General features: G+C 42.8%; 1 protein-coding gene across 9 annotated transcripts in view; it reads left to right on the top strand.

Annotated features, from left to right (window-relative positions):
• Positions 1-15,862, top strand: part of CAST (calpastatin) — a 116,762-nt gene extending 100,900 nt beyond the window's left edge. For 8 of the 9 annotated variants that reach the window (XM_074995307.1, XM_074995308.1, XM_074995303.1 and 5 more), the window contains 7 exons: positions 2,635-2,736; positions 4,349-4,441; positions 5,150-5,203; positions 6,060-6,149; positions 8,930-9,004; positions 10,742-10,808; positions 13,973-15,862. In XM_074995307.1, coding sequence (XP_074851408.1) covers positions 2,635-2,736; positions 4,349-4,441; positions 5,150-5,203; positions 6,060-6,149; positions 8,930-9,004; positions 10,742-10,792 — 465 coding nt within the window. In that variant the 3' untranslated portion in view covers positions 10,793-10,808; positions 13,973-15,862. The remainder of the gene's footprint in view (positions 1-2,634; positions 2,737-4,348; positions 4,442-5,149; positions 5,204-6,059; positions 6,150-8,929; positions 9,005-10,741; positions 10,809-13,972) is intronic. The other variant, XM_074995310.1, reaches the window with a different exon arrangement.
• The last annotated feature ends 1,044 nt before the right edge of the window (positions 15,863-16,906 follow it).

The following is a 16,906-nucleotide window of genomic DNA, read 5'->3' as shown; positions in this document are numbered from 1 at the left end:
GATCAAATTTTGTTTTATGTTACATATATGCGCATTCTAGAACCCCACGGCGAGTGGCAGGATGAAGGCTTAAGTCAGCAATGAGCAACCTGTGCTAGTAAGTGGGCTGTATGAGCGGCTCTCCTTCATCTCATTGGGCTGCAAGATTGTCATGACCAAGATGTTCTCCTAGGATAGGGTAGTTTTTAATAACTGCACTTGGTAACCTAGAATTTGCCAGGTGTGCCCATTGAACGGTGGCAGTGCTTTTTGATTGGCTCCAGAAGGAGCACACGGCTCTCACAGTCAGCGTTGTGTGCAATCAGCACACACGTCACTTCATGTGCCCGTGCTGAATGTGATGTGCTTGTGGCTTTAGTAATACCAGTAGGAAAACAGTATGTTTTGTGGGCCACCTGTAGAACCCTGAAGGGCTGCCTGGGGGCTGCAGGTTGACCACCACTGCTATAAGCTGTCCATCCCTTTTCTGGTTCCTCCAAAAACATTGGAAGGCATGACAGGATGTGGCCAAGGACTTGTGGGGTACGATTGTATGTGTAGACCTGTACAAGCAAGAGCCAGCAATACTCTATATGAATAGCCTCGTTTCCAGCTGAGTTGGAATAGATTTTTATAACTGAGCTGTGAGAAGGACTAACCTTAGCCAGAATAGGAGCTCACATTCATGGTTTTTTTCCTTTCCAGTGTGCTTGTGCACAGTTTACGGTCTGATGAAGTGGGTCTGTCCCATGAAAACTTATCACTGAATAAATCATTTTGTTAGTCTTTAAAGTGCTAAATTTTTGCGGCTTTGTTTAATTTTGGGGTCTGTTATGTTCCCCCCTCCCCCTCCTTAGGTCTGCCAGAATTTAACACTATATTTGGTCAGTTAAAAGTAGTAATAAGAGCTATATCCCACTGGTGTTCCCTTGAAGGACGTACGTGTGTGTGTGTGTGTGTTTTGCTTCTGCAGGTGGGGTTGAGGGATAAATGTAAGTAAAAGAATACTATAATGTTATGACAAAGCAAAAACGGTAGGAAAAATATGGGTTAATAGAGAAGAGTGTTTCTTTCTGTTCTCTAACAGTAGAGGAGCTCTTTCATTGGTGTGGGTAAATAGTAGTCTTATACACTCATCCCTCGTTAAACGAGTCCTTTATTTACAAGTACTCACTTAAATGAGGGACCTATTTACTGACCTTTTGTTGACTGGACGAGTGAACTCTCCCCGCTAATACGAGACTTACTCCTTCCCTCCTCCCCGCGGCTCCAACCTGCCGCAGCTTGATCCCACTGCCAGCCCCGCAGACCCAAACCGTGGCAACTTAAACCCCTGCACGCTCGAACCACCACAACTCAAACCCCCCCCGCCGACCCCCGCACACCCAAACTGCCAATACCTAAACCCCCCTGCCCCCCCGCACGCCCAAACTGCCACAACTTAAAGCCCCCACCACCCCATGCACCCAAACTGCTGCAGCCTATCCCTGCTGGCCCCTCAGACCAAAACTGTCGCAGACGTAACCCCCCACCCGCCACCATTTTTTAAACCCTTCCTCCCACTCATGCTCCCAAACTGCCTCCAGCCTTTTTAACCCCCCACCCCTCCCAACCGCAGGTTCACTTACCTTTCAAAAGCAGTGCCATCTGCTGCCACTCCCAGCACTTGGAACCAATCAGAGACTGTTACACATATCTGAATAGGAATTTAGTGTCCCTCTTATGAGTTTTTGTCTACGAGCAAAAAGTTAGGAACCAATTGCGCTCATATAGCGAGGGATGAGTGAACATCCCCCAGCTCCTTCTTTAGCCAGTGCTGTGAAGGCTCTCGCTTCTGTTTCATGTTTCACTCTATTACAGCCACAGTATAAGAGAAACTCATGGGGCTCATATTTGGTTAAGAGAAGAAACTTATTTGGAGAAGCTAAAGTTTTCAGTAGGTGAAACTTACACCTAGAAGCAACGAGCAGCACATTCTGGACGGGGGAAAAAAAAACCACCTTTGAAATGTTAATGGAAAATGTATGCAGCCAGGGAATTTTAATTCATGTCACTGGCACTTGCTTAGCAACTAATCTAAGTTAATAGTGTGCATATCCACTTAATTAAAAAACCTGCAGCACCAAGTCTCAAAGCCCAGCTGAAGTGACACAGGTGTAGGCTGCAGAGCTAGAGCTGTAGTGCAGTCTAGACATTCAGGTTGCAAGGAAGGGACTCAGACTTCAGGCTGGAGCCCCCCAAGTTCAAATGTTTACGTTGCATTTTTCAGCTCAGGCCAGCTGCATCTATGCTACAGATCATATAGTGCTATGTAGAGGTAACTTGGCAGAATGAGGTGGCATGTGTCTAAGATAGTCCATTTTAAAACTGTTTCTAGTTCAATGTTTTCCTAAATCAGAGATGGTTTGCTTATAGCAGAAGAATGTGAAAGAAATCTCAACTCTGTTGCCTATTGTAAAGGCTCTCTTGCCAAGCTTTGAACATCCCATAACTTTGCAACTGTTGTCACTGCCTAGCAATACATTTTAGTTATGGTGTTTCAAAGGCAGAATAGACTTTGTGTCAGATGAAGTTAGTTAGTGTTTCTACTGTGTCTTGTTTAAATCCAGGCTTTTTTGTGACGTATGTTTTCTTGAATTTATTGCACTCTGCTAGGGTGGGAAAAAGCAAGATGAGGCCTTAGACCTCCTGTCTGATTCTCTGGGACAACGAGAACCTGATCCTGATGAAAATAAACCAGTTGTGGATAAAGTAAAGGTAGTGAACTATTCTCAACTTGTTTCACCAAAAAGAAATGGAACATCTGCCTTACCTATTGTAATGTAGTTATTTTACACAGAAGGGAATATGGTGTATCATTTTCAAGCACAAGAATAATTTTAGTGAAGATGAAACATGCCTGTATCTTATGCTTAAGTTATGCACAGTAACCTTCCCTGTAAGCTGTGTGCTTATGCAGCAAATCAGGGGGGTATAAATGCTTCCTATCTGACTAATAGACTCCCACAGCTAGGTTTTTTGCTTCTACTGGTGGTGCATGTTCACACATGCCTTGGTGCACATACGAATTTATTCTGCACATGAATGGAAAAGATTAAAGGGAACATTGTTTACGTATGGTTTTTAGTCAAGAACTTTAATTCAATTTAACTTTTCATGTTGTCTTGAGAGAGTTCTGCTTTTAAACAACAGCTTTTCCTCTTAGCAGCTCAAAACAATTAGCATTTTTGACACATTGGACAGGTCCAAATTATACGCTCATTAGAATGCCTTTGGCACCAGAGGGATTGTACAGGTTTACAGTAAGTGCAGTATTTGATCCCTGTTTTTTTAAAAATCTTTAAGAAAGCACTGTATAAAATATATTATATAATCATGCAATAAATTGTCACAAAGGATTTCCAACAAACGAGGTATTGAGGTAATAGATTAATTTTATTTTTTAATGTTGGCAAGTGACAGCGTGAGCCCTGGGGTGGAGAGAGTTTGCATGTGATAATCATCAAGCCCAGAAAAAATTTTGGTGCCTGTACCTCACAGTGCAGGCCATGGATGTTGTTTATATTTTTAAACACAAAAAAAAAAGTGCATAGCAAATTAAGATACTTTACTGCCCAGTTAAAAAGAGACTTCTTGACATTTTGACTGTGAATAGCTAGGTTTTAAATATGTGCTGAATACTTCAATCAAATGATACATAAAGCACTCTCCATAGGACTTGACTGCGGAACAAATGCTTCCCTCTTTTGTATGGTATTTGGGAAATTCTGATGCCACATATCCTCTTAATCGTGTGTTTAAACAGTCTCTGACTGCAGCTAATTCTGACTATTTTGTAATGAATAAGAGAGACAGACCACTGATGTTCAATTGTGACACAGGGCTGACAAGAATCTTGCATTTTTACACATTCTGAGCATGGCTGAGGAACTGCAACATAAAGCTGTGTTTGAACATAAAGTGTATTTGTAGAAAATGGTATGTGTTGTCCTTTTAAGGGTTTTAATGTATTAAAATTATGTATCTGAGGGCAATAATTTTTGAAGTTTTATCTCCATAATGCAGGGTTTGTGGTTAAGCAGATGGGTGCATACCCGCACTGATGCCTAAATTCTAGTGTATAGAAGTGTATAAATTCTAGTGTATAAATACATTCCCATAAAACATTTTTCTAAAAAGATACTTTTATAAGAGCTACTACTCAAAATACTCTCTGTTTCATAAAGTCACCCTAGCATTTCCGTTTGTTTGGGTCACATATTTGTGTGACATATAAGTACAGAAACAGTAAATATAAATTGCTGCTAATTGGCCCCACTATTCTAATGGAGGAAATCAGTAATAGTATTGTTTTATTTCATATTCTTAGGAAAGCGTTAAATCTGAACACACAGACAAACTTGGGGAAAGAGATGATACGATTCCTCCTGATTACAGGCATCTTCTGGATTCAAATGATCAGGTAAACAGAACCAAATGCCTCAATTGTCACACTCTGAATTTTGATTTGCCCATCTCAGCACAGTGCAACAAGTTTACACATATGTGGGTCAGTTCTAGTATCAGTAGGATTGTGACTTGATGTTCGCTATATAAATCCCCACACCTAAGATGGGAGAATAGATTCCTCCAAAATGGACTATTCTTAACATTGAACAAGTCAGTATGGTTAATCCACTTCACACACCATTAGCAATCCATGCAGCCAGGAAGTATGGGTATCCACATAATTGAAAATGAGGCTCACAGCGTCTGGATGAGAAACATTCCATAAGAACTATTGCTTTTGTGGCACCTGGCAGAATATAGTCTTGTGAAGTTGTCCCTCGTTTTACTGAGTCACTGCCATGGCAGAGGAGTGAATGATATTGCTCAACAAATGAGAGCCAAACAAAGTGTGTCCCAACAAGTTCTCCTCTACTGGAGGGATAGAGGATAAGATTTAGAGCTTCGGGGGGTAAAAATGAGATCACAAGAATCTGATGAAGGGGGCTGTGTAAATATAATAAATGGATGGGACAGTAAAGCATCATTAATAAAGTTACTGTGAATAGTTAGTTGTAGTATCAAGTGAAGTATGCAAGAGCCTATTTTACTTGCAGTTTGATCCGTTAGCTCAAAATAAAGATGAAGTGATTTTCATTTATTATATACATCTGTTTGCTTTAAGGATAAACCAGTAAAACCAACAGCAACAGAAGATGTGAAACCCAAAGAACCAAAGGTAAAAGTCCTTACATTTTTATAAAGCAATGATCCCTTCGTGACCGTACACTGAATTGAACACTGATCTAAGCAGGTCTATCTGTGATTCAATAATACTACACATTGCAAATTCGCAGAAATGCCAGAAGATATATGTAGAAATATTGTACTTATTTTATGTGAGACTAAAGACTTTCAGATGGTCAATAGTTATAATACATACAAACTACCCACCCATGGCAAGCAGTCTTGTAGCACTTTAAAGACTAACAGTATTATTTATTACACGAATGAGCTTTTGTGGGAAAGACCCGCTTCGTCAGAGTCTGGAGCAGTACTGCATTACCTAATAATAAATAATATTGTTCGTCTGTGAGGTGCTGCAGGACTGTTTGCTTTGTTTTTGAAATATTGGAAAGTTCAGAAATGCCAGAGTTAGGGCTGCCTGTGGAGTCTGGGAATCTATGTTGGACAGCACTACCAGATTCACTTATAATAAGACTATGGAGTCAAGATGTTCAAAATGAGCTCTTAAAAGCATGTTTAAGAGCCTAAATAAATAGCCTCATTTTCAAAAAGTGCTGAGCACTAATAGCTCTGATTTCAAAATAGCAGCACTTTTTGAAAAACCAGGAGGGTGGGTTAAGTACATAAATACAGGTTAGGAGTCCATTTTTAAAAGTTTCACACAAGGGCTTTCAGGGAGCTGTCTCTACACAGGGTACAGAACTATGCTATTTAAACAGCTTTGTGGGCTGGACAAAAGTGCCAAGGATTTTTTGTTGTCTGATGTTGCTTTACTTGAACATTTTAGAGTACAGTCTTTGAGTCCTTTATGTCCTATACTTTATGACTGATAATGGTTTCTGTTGCAGAAGCCTACAGATGACTCTGCAGCTATTGATGCTCTATCAGGGGATTTTGGTAGTTGTTCAAAAACTCCTGGCACACCACAACACTCAAAGGTAGGATATTTTCTCCCCCAAAATTTGTAAAGTATTATATTTTCATGGCCCCCATAGGTGGAGGTTTGTATTATATTTGTTTGTTTCTATTTGTGTTTAACCTCTCAAATACTCTTATATGGGAACATACAACTTTTAAAAGGATGCTGTTCAATCTTTGGTGTTGGTCCGACATACTTTTAGAAGAAGTGTGAGAATTAACTGGGTTCATAAGAGAATTAGCCAGATTCACGGAAGAGAGGTCTGTCTGTTAGCCAAGAATAGTCAGGGATACAGCCTCATTCTCTGGATCTCCTTCCATCTCTGACTACCAGAAGCTGGGGACTAGATGATGGGGAATAAATCACTAATTAATTGTCTTGTGCTGGTCATTCCTTCTGAAGCATCTGGAACTGGCTGCTGTTAAATGACAGGATACTTACTGGGCTAGATGGACTATGGGTATAGACCAGTATGGCCATTCCCATGTTCTTATCTGAGGAATCCCAATTTCTTTCAGTAGTCTTCCTTGGATGAAGATCAGGAGGAAATAAGAGTGGAGATATAGGTAGGGCTGGAGTTGTGTGTTGCCTCCATGGTAAAGAGCCTTCCCCAGAGAGGGTGGGGGAAGTGTACAAATGGGGCACTTAACCTGGACTCATTGATGTAAAAGGGCCTGTGGCTCCATGGGCTTGGGTACAATTGAATAAATGGGTACAGTTTAAAGAGATCATTTGATGTGGCCAGAACATATTGGGGGATACTAGAAGGCGGAGGCCCCCCAAATTGTGGTGTTAGCTCCTCAAGGTGTTCACTGCTGGATAAATTTAGGCTTCAGTTACTCGACCCCTGTTCGCTGTCTCCTGCCCCTTAATAAATGACCCCCCAGCTCCCTCACGCACAGCCAGAAGAAACCACATCACCTGAGTGGGTGAAGAGCCTTTGTGCTCCACTGGCTTCCCACAGTCGTCTCCAGAACACTTCTTCCCCACCTCGTTCCTGGCCACCTGATGTGACCCACCCACCTTGTTTCCAGCTTCGGGGTCAAATTAGGAATTGGCCGCAGGGGTCACTTCAGAAGCGCAGTGTTGGAGAGGAATGGGGATGCTCAACTTGGAAGAGACAAGTATGGTTGGGATTTTGACCATGTGGGAGTCCTGACTCAGCCTGGCCTCCCAGCCACCAAAAATAATTTTTTTGTCAAGCACAGCAACTTCTGCTGGCCTGCTTGGAAACTGAGCCAGTTCACGAGTGACAGCTGGGCTGGGAGTTAGCTGGTTTTCTCAAGGTCAAGATATAAAACACCCAATTACTGAGACAAATCCTTGTAATCTCCCATTTAAAACATATACTGTGATTCTGTCCCATGATTTCTTGATCATTCCATGCTGCCAGTAAAGAAAACCCTATTAAGCTGAAGGGTGTGAACAGGATATAGTCCCAATAAGGGAGGTGATTCTGTTTCCAAAGAGCCCAGCTGACTAAAGCAAGACAATGGGAAGCTGCCTGGTTATCCCAGGGAGTAATGGAGAGAGGACAGGGTTTAACCACATCTCTCTTCCTCGTGATGGAGGACTTTTCTCCAGACCCTCCAGCATTGCCTGGAGAATAAACAACAGAATTCCCTTTGTTAGGTTAGTTCAGCCATTGCCAAGTCCATTACATGAAATATATTCCTGACCTGTAAAAGCTAATGTATTAGTTCTCATTCACTGCTTGACAATTCATCCTATTCATCTCCTCCAATTAAATGTATTTTTTCCTCACTGGGACAAGAGGGCTGTGTCTACACGTGCCCCAAACTTCGAAATGGCCATGCAAATGGCCATTTCGAAGTTTACTAATGAAGCGCTGAAGTGCATATTCAGCGCTTCATTAGCCTGCAGGCGGCAGCCGCGCTTCGAAATTGACGCTCCTTGCCGCTGCGCGGCGCGTCCAGATGGGGCTCCTTTTCGAAAGGACGGCGCCTACTTCGAAGTCCCCTTATATGGGAATAAGGGGACTTCGAAGTAGGCAGCATCCTTTCGAAAAGGAGCCCCGTCTGGACGCGCCGCGCGGCGGCAAGGAGCGTCAATTTCGAAGCGCGGCTGCCGCCCGCAGGCTAATGAAGCGCTGAATATGCATTTCAGCGCTTCATTAGTAAACTTCGAAATGGCCATTTGCATGGCCATTTCGAAGTTTGGGGCACGTGTAGACACAGCCGAGGAGTGGCTGGTTAGAGCTATTTTGGGGGCTTGTCTCAGATCGCTTAGCAATTGTTAGCACTGATTTTTTTGTGACTCTATCCATTTAACCCTAGAAAGGAACTCCTTGCCTTGAATGGTCAACAAAGCTAAATCAGTTACTTATTTCTTTATCTTTCCAAAAGCCTTTTCCTTAGCAGGCACACACACAACATGAACCATACATCTTCAGTCACCCATCTTAAGATGGTGTCTAAATGGCACAAGTCCCATAAAAATAGTTAGTGGCATCAGGGGCAGATTCTGTGGTGCAGAGCTTCTGCTTTTGTAATGAACACAGCCAGAAGACTCGGCCACCATAGGATCACCTTCATCGCTTCTGCCCTTTCTGCTGCCAGACAAGGGGCTCCTTTGTGTTAGACAGGACTCGAGCCCAAATATTCTGGATTGCGTTCGATCCAGAAAGATGGTAACTCTTCTGTCTGTCTGACAGTGAATTTGTTTCTGATGACGGGTATCAGGGTTAGAGCCATGATGGATTCCCTGTACTCTTGAGTTAGCAGGCTTCCTCTTTTCATGGAATCAGTTTGTAACTGACTTCTTTTCTTTTGAGTGTAGGATAAAAGTGGAAAGGCAGCTGACGCCACAAAACCAGCCACAAAGGACAGTGGAAAACCCGAAGATCCTAAAACGGTAGAAACCATCCTAATATGGATAGACTTGGATCATTGAACAATATGAGTGTGGGGATGGGTAACGTGGATCTGAAACCATTTTATTTTGGACATTAGAGTTTGGGGAACATGTTCCCCACATAATAGGTTCTGTTTCAGCCTCATTTTTAGGTATGCAAGGGAGTGGCACTTAGTAGCTATTTCAGGAGGTGTGGTAGACCTACTTTGGTTTTAAATCATCTGCTTCAAAAGAGGTTAAATCCCAGGCAGCATGCCAGGCTGATGTGGGGTCTGTCTAGTCCTATGTTCCTCAGGAAACTCAAGTTCCTCATTCATTATTCTATGATTCTCACATTCAGTTCTTCTTGCTCACATACATCCATCTTCTTGTCTATCAGTGCCCTCCCCGCCCCATCCCCTTCGTCTACTTTTTCTGACTTGTGATTCCACCACTTCTTTCATCTCCTCTGCTGCTTCTAATTACATTATACTCCTATGTCAAGTCCCTTTTCTTGTCCCCTTTGTTATATACGTGTATGTAATGCAATAATGTAATAAAAGAATCTGTGCCTGTATATATACATATGCAGATTGAATTTGGTGGAGGGAGAGGCGCATTAATTTGTTTTATGTAGCACGTCTGTAGATGGATCTGTACTTAATAGCTATGTCTGCACTCGCCCCCTCCTTTCAGAAGAAGCATATTAATGAGGCATTTTGGAAGATGCTAATGAGGTGCTGACATGAATATGCAGTGCCTCATTAGCATAATGGCAGCTGTGCGCGATTTGAAAGTGCCACTTGTGGAACACACGTTGTCCATGTAGACAGGGGCCTTTCAAAAGGACACCCTGACTTCGAAATCCCCTTTTTCCTATTTGGTTTCAGGAAGAAGGGGCTTTTGAAGTCAGGGGGCTCCTTTTGAAAGGCCCCCATCTGCACAGGCGGCATGTGTTCCGAAAGTGGCACTTTCAAATCATGCATGCCTGTCATTATGCTAATGAGGCACTGAATATTCATGTCAGCTCCTCATTAGCATCTTCTGAACTGCCTCATCACCATGCCCCTTCTGAAAGGAGGGGGCTAGTGTAGGCACAAGCAATATGTGCCAATCAGCAGAAAGGACCCAACATGTTGCTTGGATTTTCAGCAACCCATAAAAAAATCATAAAAATTTGAAATTAGACATGGAAAAGACTTAGCTCAGTTGATAAACTGATACATCCATTTATTCCTTTGAACCAGACTTATAATATCATCTATCTAGATCATATGTTTTCAGTAACACTGGTGAATGGCATTTTTAAAACCCAGGAAACTTGCATTGTAATGCTTTTGTTTAACAACATTTGGGCTTGTTTGCAAATTTTAATTTAAAAGCATTGCATCAGGATCATTTTATACTACCAGCTAAGAGGACAATGTGAAAAGTTGTCTGGCTGCCAATAGCTACTGGCTATAGCTGTGGCCATGTGAATGTCAAGATAATGAGGAAGGAGGAGATAAGCCACAACAGCAAAAATAAAACATGGGATGTGAGAATGAGAAGAAATGGACCCGTATGAAGTTGCAAGTATGCTTTGCTGAATGGCTGCCTTTCCTCTCTCCCTTTTACTGCAGAGGAGCATGTCACTCTGAGCCAGATCATTTACATGCTGTCATTATCACTTATCTACAATTATTGTATTGTTTTGATTTCTAATCTGAAACAGTAATTTACAGCTCATCCATACTTTGTTTTACTTTTCCTTTTTAGGCAAAGGAGCAGTCCACGAGTGCAAAATCCGAGAAACAAAAAACAAGTTAAACTTTAACATTAGCGGGTAAGAGTTCTTGTTAACCCCTCCCCTTAATTTCCATAATGGCAAGCTACATTAATGAAGCACAGGTCCACGAATGAGATCAGGCCATTTGACAACCTCAGCTGAAACCAAGTCGTAGTTCCCTTTTAGAACAAATAGGCAGGACTTCACTGTAGACGGGAAAAGTCATGGTACCTCCTCCTGTACAGGCTCTCCTGGCTTCCCTAGGACAGAATTGCTTCCTGCAGTTAATTTTCAAGAGCATATGGAGAGTTTACTTTTCAATCTCAAGTGATGCCACTGCTTCCTTGGTGAGACAATTTAACAAACTGATAATGCTCACTGTCAAAATTACTGCTCATATTTTAGCTACACAGTCTTTCTTCTTCAAGTGCTGGTCCCTCAGAGTATTTCACTGTGGGTATGCATACGCTCCATGCAGCCTGTACTGGACAATATTAAGCGCTGTGACTGTTGGTGCACACACAACCCCTTGCTCACCTCATGCCTCTGACTGAGGATGTAAAGGGGGCCAAGGGACAGACTGACAATCTCTTCTGTTCCTTCTCAGCATTGCCTGGTCTAGGATGGAACTTCCAGTGTCCAAAGTTTCAGTTTTCTCCTTTTTCTGTGAACATGTCTGTGTCTATTTATTGGTCAGTAGATTTTAAGGTGTGCATATATACAGCTAAAGATAGAGCTTTACTGTTATCTTTACTGTTATGGTTAGCTAACCTCCCCGTCATGAGAAGCTTCCCTCCACCAACTCCTCATTTGGGATCTTGGACTATGCCCAGGACATTCAGATTCCCAGGAGCCTTCTTGGTCAGTGGTAACCACCAGCGCTGCTTCTGCTGCCTTGGAGTAGCCCATGCTTTGCCAAGGTCTGCTGTTAGTTGCCCAGATGTGTGCAGAAATAGCAGGAATTTCACTTTAGGAAGCACTGAATGAAAAAAGCCATGAGGCCACAATCGGACCCAAGCCAGGGAACCCTCTCAGCCCACACTGTCCATCGGTCTGACTCATCAAGAAGTCTGCCTTGTGCCAGGAGATGCAACTGCGGGGGGAGGGCACCAGCCCCCCACACGTGCCTCACTGAGGTCTTGTCAGGGGAAAGAAGAGTTTTCTTACATGCATGAAACTAAATCTCCCTCCCAATGCACTTTGATTCGGTGCTGCCTAAGCTGCCCTAGTCTCTGAGCTCACCCCTGGAGACATAATGCATGACAAGAAAGCCCCCAAGCCTGTGGCTCCATCCACAGTGGATTGTGATTGGGCAGCAGTGACGTCTCCTGTAGCACTGAACCACAAACCCCAGGCTCTATAGGCACCAGTGAAGAACTGATGATCTTAGGGACTCTGCAGTACTGACTTTCTCATCCATAGCTCTGATGCAGACTGTCTGCGCTGTGGCTCCTTTAAGTTCAGGCAGACAGCGCCTTACATGTGCTGGGAAGGGCAGAGATCTATGCGACTCCTGAGGACATCTTTGCTTAGGTCTAGCTTCTCTTGCTCCATTGGATCACTTTCTTCTCTTGCCCCATGGATCATTCCATTGGAAAAAGAACTAGAAGGCTCTGTTTCCTCTAATTTTTCCGAGGCACGTACGGCATGAATTTTGGCAGGTGTGCCAATAGGTAGATGTTGTGTGATGCATCATCTACATACTGCGGCACAGAACAAAATTCATGTTGTGGGACTAGAGCCGGGGGGGTTCTGGGGTGGGATGGGGTTTGGAGTCCAGGCTGCCCCAGAGTTGCAGTGAGGGGAGAAGACCCCCCCCACATGCACACCTGATGTCCCCCCCCCACAGCAGCAACTGGTTGGGGGTTGTATGGTGCTCTGAGCAGCACTTGATAGGTCTTTGCATGGCTATGCAATTTAGGGGGAACTTTAGCTGGCGATACCATCTGTCTGCTCCCCCTCTTCTCCATAGTCAGAGGCACAAGGTGAGCAAGGGCGTATGTGTGGGCCAACAGACAGTGCTTGCAAAATTTTCTGGCTATGGAGCATATTCCTACCTACCACAGAGTGCACATAGGGACCACATCTCAAAGACCCTCCAGTTACTGCAGGATAAGTTACTTTCCCATCTCTTTATGCCTAGAAATGCCCTCCTGTACAATGATACTTTATCTTATTTAGGCCCTCAAAATATGCACAGGTAATCTCTGTCATCACTTGTAGGTAAGGCCCTAGCAAATTCATGAGCCATTTTGGTCAATTTCATGGCCAGGTGGGTTTAAAACTGAGTTTATGCTTTCAGATGTTTTTACATCTGAAGCTTCATGCTGGTGCAGCCTGGGGCTCCTGACTTGAAAGGAGGTTGACTGAGGGTGCAAAGCTGTTGCAGGGGGCTTGCAGGTTTGCCACCCTTACTTCTCTGCTGCAGCAGTGCAGAAATGAGAGCTTCTGGCAGCTGGGAAGGTATCCAGACGTGGGTCTGATCTCTGCCCCCCTCACCCCTTCTGAGGGAGGCTGTGCAGAGGAAGGCAAGTTCCTGTCTCTCCTGAAACTGGCTGGCACTAACAGCTGGAGCCTGGTTCATGGTAGAAGCCTCCAGCTAGGACACTTGTAGCCTACCCATGCAATTCCCCTCAGTAGCTAGATATGACCAGGGGAGGAGAAGTCTGAGTTCATGGTCCTTAACTTCATCTTTTTCTAGGTTCTGAATTTGCTCAGACCATAGTTATTTGGTGCATATTGACCTTTAATCTTTCCTCGTAATACTGTCCCAAAAGTTTTTAATTATGTTTGTAGCTTTTCTTTGAAGCCCTTCTAATGTGTCACTTCCCAAGAAGTCAACAATTTTCTACGTGTAGACACAGGGTGAAATCCAATGTGAAATCTCGCAATTTTCAGTGGAGCCAGGATTTAAGCCCATGAATGGAATTATCACTTCTCTGTATGTGCAAATCGTTATCAATCAAACCAAGTCAGGAGCCCCACAGTTACACCACCATGAAACTTTCTCTTTTTTTGCATTATTACAGTGTGAATAAAACCTAAATCACTGTTGGTATTGCTTCTCGGCTAAAGAATCCCAGGAAGGAGAATAATTGAAAATACAGAAAATGTAGCTTATGACTTTTTTTTCCTTCATGATGAATTTCCTTTTTTACATGTCAGATATTTGACTGAATTTCTTACATGAAACCCATTGCTTTTTTTTTCCCCCCTTGTAGGTGATGGGTGCATAGTGTAAAAAGTCTTCTTTCTGCTGGTAGACCGTTACTCCCAAAGAACAAAAACTAATGCAAAATCAGGAGATTATTCTGGGCGGTGTTTGTACAGTGGTGTTTGCTGCAATTTTTTCATATAATTTTCCCATGAATGGATTGTATTTTTTCTTACCACTTATGTTGTTATATTGATACATTTTGACACTTCTTTATAATTTCTTCAGCTCTGAGAGGGAAAGGAAGCTTTATATTTGTAAGAAGTCTATTTCATAAGAACTTTAATAGCAATTCAAGAAACAGCCTGCAACCTTTTGCACATAATCTCCACATAGTGCCTGTAAATCTCAATAGGGTTCTCTAGGTCTGCGCTAGCATTTTTAACATGCAATGAATGCATTAAGCATTCTAGGAATGCAAAGAGTTTTGGTTATCCTTGGCCTTTCTAGGCTGGCTGTGTAAGATATTTTCTTGGGTGAATTACTGATGAGAAATCGTCAGTCAATCACAGATAATTTACTGGATGGCAAATTTAAAAATTTTATCATGTCACAACTCACCATAGACTCCTAACAATAAAATGCCTAAAATCTGGACAATGCGTGTATTGTAGTGTAAGAGTCTCTGCTCTCTCAAATCATGTTACAGTTGTACTCTTAAGTTCTTTGTGTTAGGAGTTCCTTGACTACAGATGCATAGGCAAGTCACCTGCACTCCTGGTCATATACCACAAGAGAGGGAAAGGGGGCCCATGAAATTGAGTAAGAGTTGAATGAATGGGAGTGCCAAATCAACAGGAAAGATGGTACTTGGGAGTAATACTTAATCTTAGGGTACATCTACACTTAGCGGGACATTGACCTGGTCAGGGTTGATCTTCCAGGGTTCCATTTTTGTGTTCTAGTCGGGATGTGCAAAATCCAACTATCAGGGCTTGACAGTCAACTGAACTCAGTATTGCGAGTAAAGGAGGTCGACAGGAGAGTTTTTCCCTCAGTGAGGATGGCCAGATAAGTCAATCAGAGACATGCAGTTCCAGCCAGGGCAATTGCGTAGCTGGACTTGAGGCATCTAGGATCAATTTTCACGTCTAGCGTAAACCGGCCCTCACTGTCTCTGTCCTTCGTTGAAGTTCCAAAAGTGGGTGGAGGAACACAGCAGAAGATAATGCTATACAGAATGGGATTGACTATATGTATGTTCCCCAGGGAAACAGGCTGAAAAGAGTAGCCATTCCCTGGCAACCGTATTGCAGCATTGAAGATGAGGGTATTCTGTGAGTTGCTGTGCTGCTTTTCCCAATTTCTGTGGGTTTTTCCATTCCCTATAGTCTCACTGACTTCAGTGAACTACTCAGAGGACTTGTCTACACTTGCCCCCAACTTCAAAGGGGGCATGGTAATCAGGGCAATGGGAGATTACTAATGAAGTGCTGTGGTGAACATGCAGCTCTTCATTAGGTTAATTCTCCCCCGCAGTAACTTGGAAGTGTCAAACTTTGAAGTGCCAGCATGCATACTCCACAAAATTTTGAGGAGTAAAGGCACTTCAAAGTGCCCATGGCTACACGCCTGCTGGCACTTCGAAGTTAGAGGCTTTGAAGTTGTCATGGGGGAGAATTAGCCTAATGAAGTGTTGCACGTTCACCACAGCACTTCATCAATAATCTCCCATCATCCTGATTACCATGCCCCCTTCGAAGTTTGGGGCGAGTGTAGACCCCGCCAGAACATGGAAATGATAAATGAAATGTTAGCAAGGGTCTCAAAATCTGGTCCTATCCATCTAGTGTTCCAGATAGCCCTTTCCAGAGACTTAATATGGAGGATAATCAGAATTCTGATAACCTGACTGTATTGAAAGCCTGTGTCACACTAAATAAAGATTTAGAAGGTACTATGTGTCCGATTTTTATTTTCCTGTTTCCAGTTATACATTATTGAACAACTCATTAAAGACAATTTAAGCATCCACCAAAAAGCCTTAAAAAGTAGGCTTTAGATTAGTAAACATTAATACTGTACAATGCTTTATGCAAATCCATAAAATATTTGTCATCGTATCTTTGTGAAAACTGAATGCAGTAAAACATAAAATCAATTAAGAGCTCTAGCTACAATTTTTTATTTTTTTTTTACTTTTACAGCACTACAGAGCAGATTCAGAGCCAGCTTTCAAGTTGCCAAACTCCATTTTTGTGGGCACAATTTAGGTCACATACATATTGCATGTCCTCCAGCCACACACCAAATTCGGAAGATGAGGAAGAGCTCTTGAATAGATGAGTGGAGAGACAACCTATCTCAAATACATAGTAGATAAACTCACATGACAGAATAATTTTAGCCCCACCCCTAGAACAAAACAAAAAAAGCAAAAGTAAAAACCATTTACTGTCCTTCTATAAGCTGTTGTTCTTTGATAGGTATTGTTATCCCCGCTCCATAAATGTCTGCAAGTCCCATGCACTGTTGCAGGAGATTCTTCCTTTAATGGTATTTGTTGGGCTGGCTCTAGCACCATCTGGAAGCCTGATGGGGTCTTTCATGAGGATAGTCTTCAGTCTGATGTCCGTGTTGTTGGTGCAGGGTCTGAAGTCCAGGCAGATCAGGCTCTTGTCCTTCATTTGAGTTTTGCCCAGCTGTTTCAAGGAGCTGGAGTGTTGGTCACATGCACCAGAGGTACCTTCATTCCTCAGAACTTTGAAGTACTGGGGGCTACATGTAAGTTGGCACTTCAAAGTTTCGCACTTCAAAGTTGCCACTGGGGGGAGATTTTTGACTCATGAAGTGCTGCATATGCACCATAGCACTTCATTAGTAATCTCCCAACACCCTAATTACCATGCCCCCTTTGAAGGTGGGGGCTAGTCTAAACACAGCCATGAAGCAATATCCACATAATGTATTTTCCATACCTCCTCTTTTCATAATTGCTCAA

Source organism: Carettochelys insculpta, chromosome 5 (genome assembly GCF_033958435.1).
Source record: "Carettochelys insculpta isolate YL-2023 chromosome 5, ASM3395843v1, whole genome shotgun sequence".
NCBI lineage: Eukaryota > Metazoa > Chordata > Testudines > Carettochelyidae > Carettochelys > Carettochelys insculpta.
The sequence above is the reverse complement of the archived record's forward strand: the minus strand, read 5'-3'. Positions and strand labels throughout refer to the sequence as shown.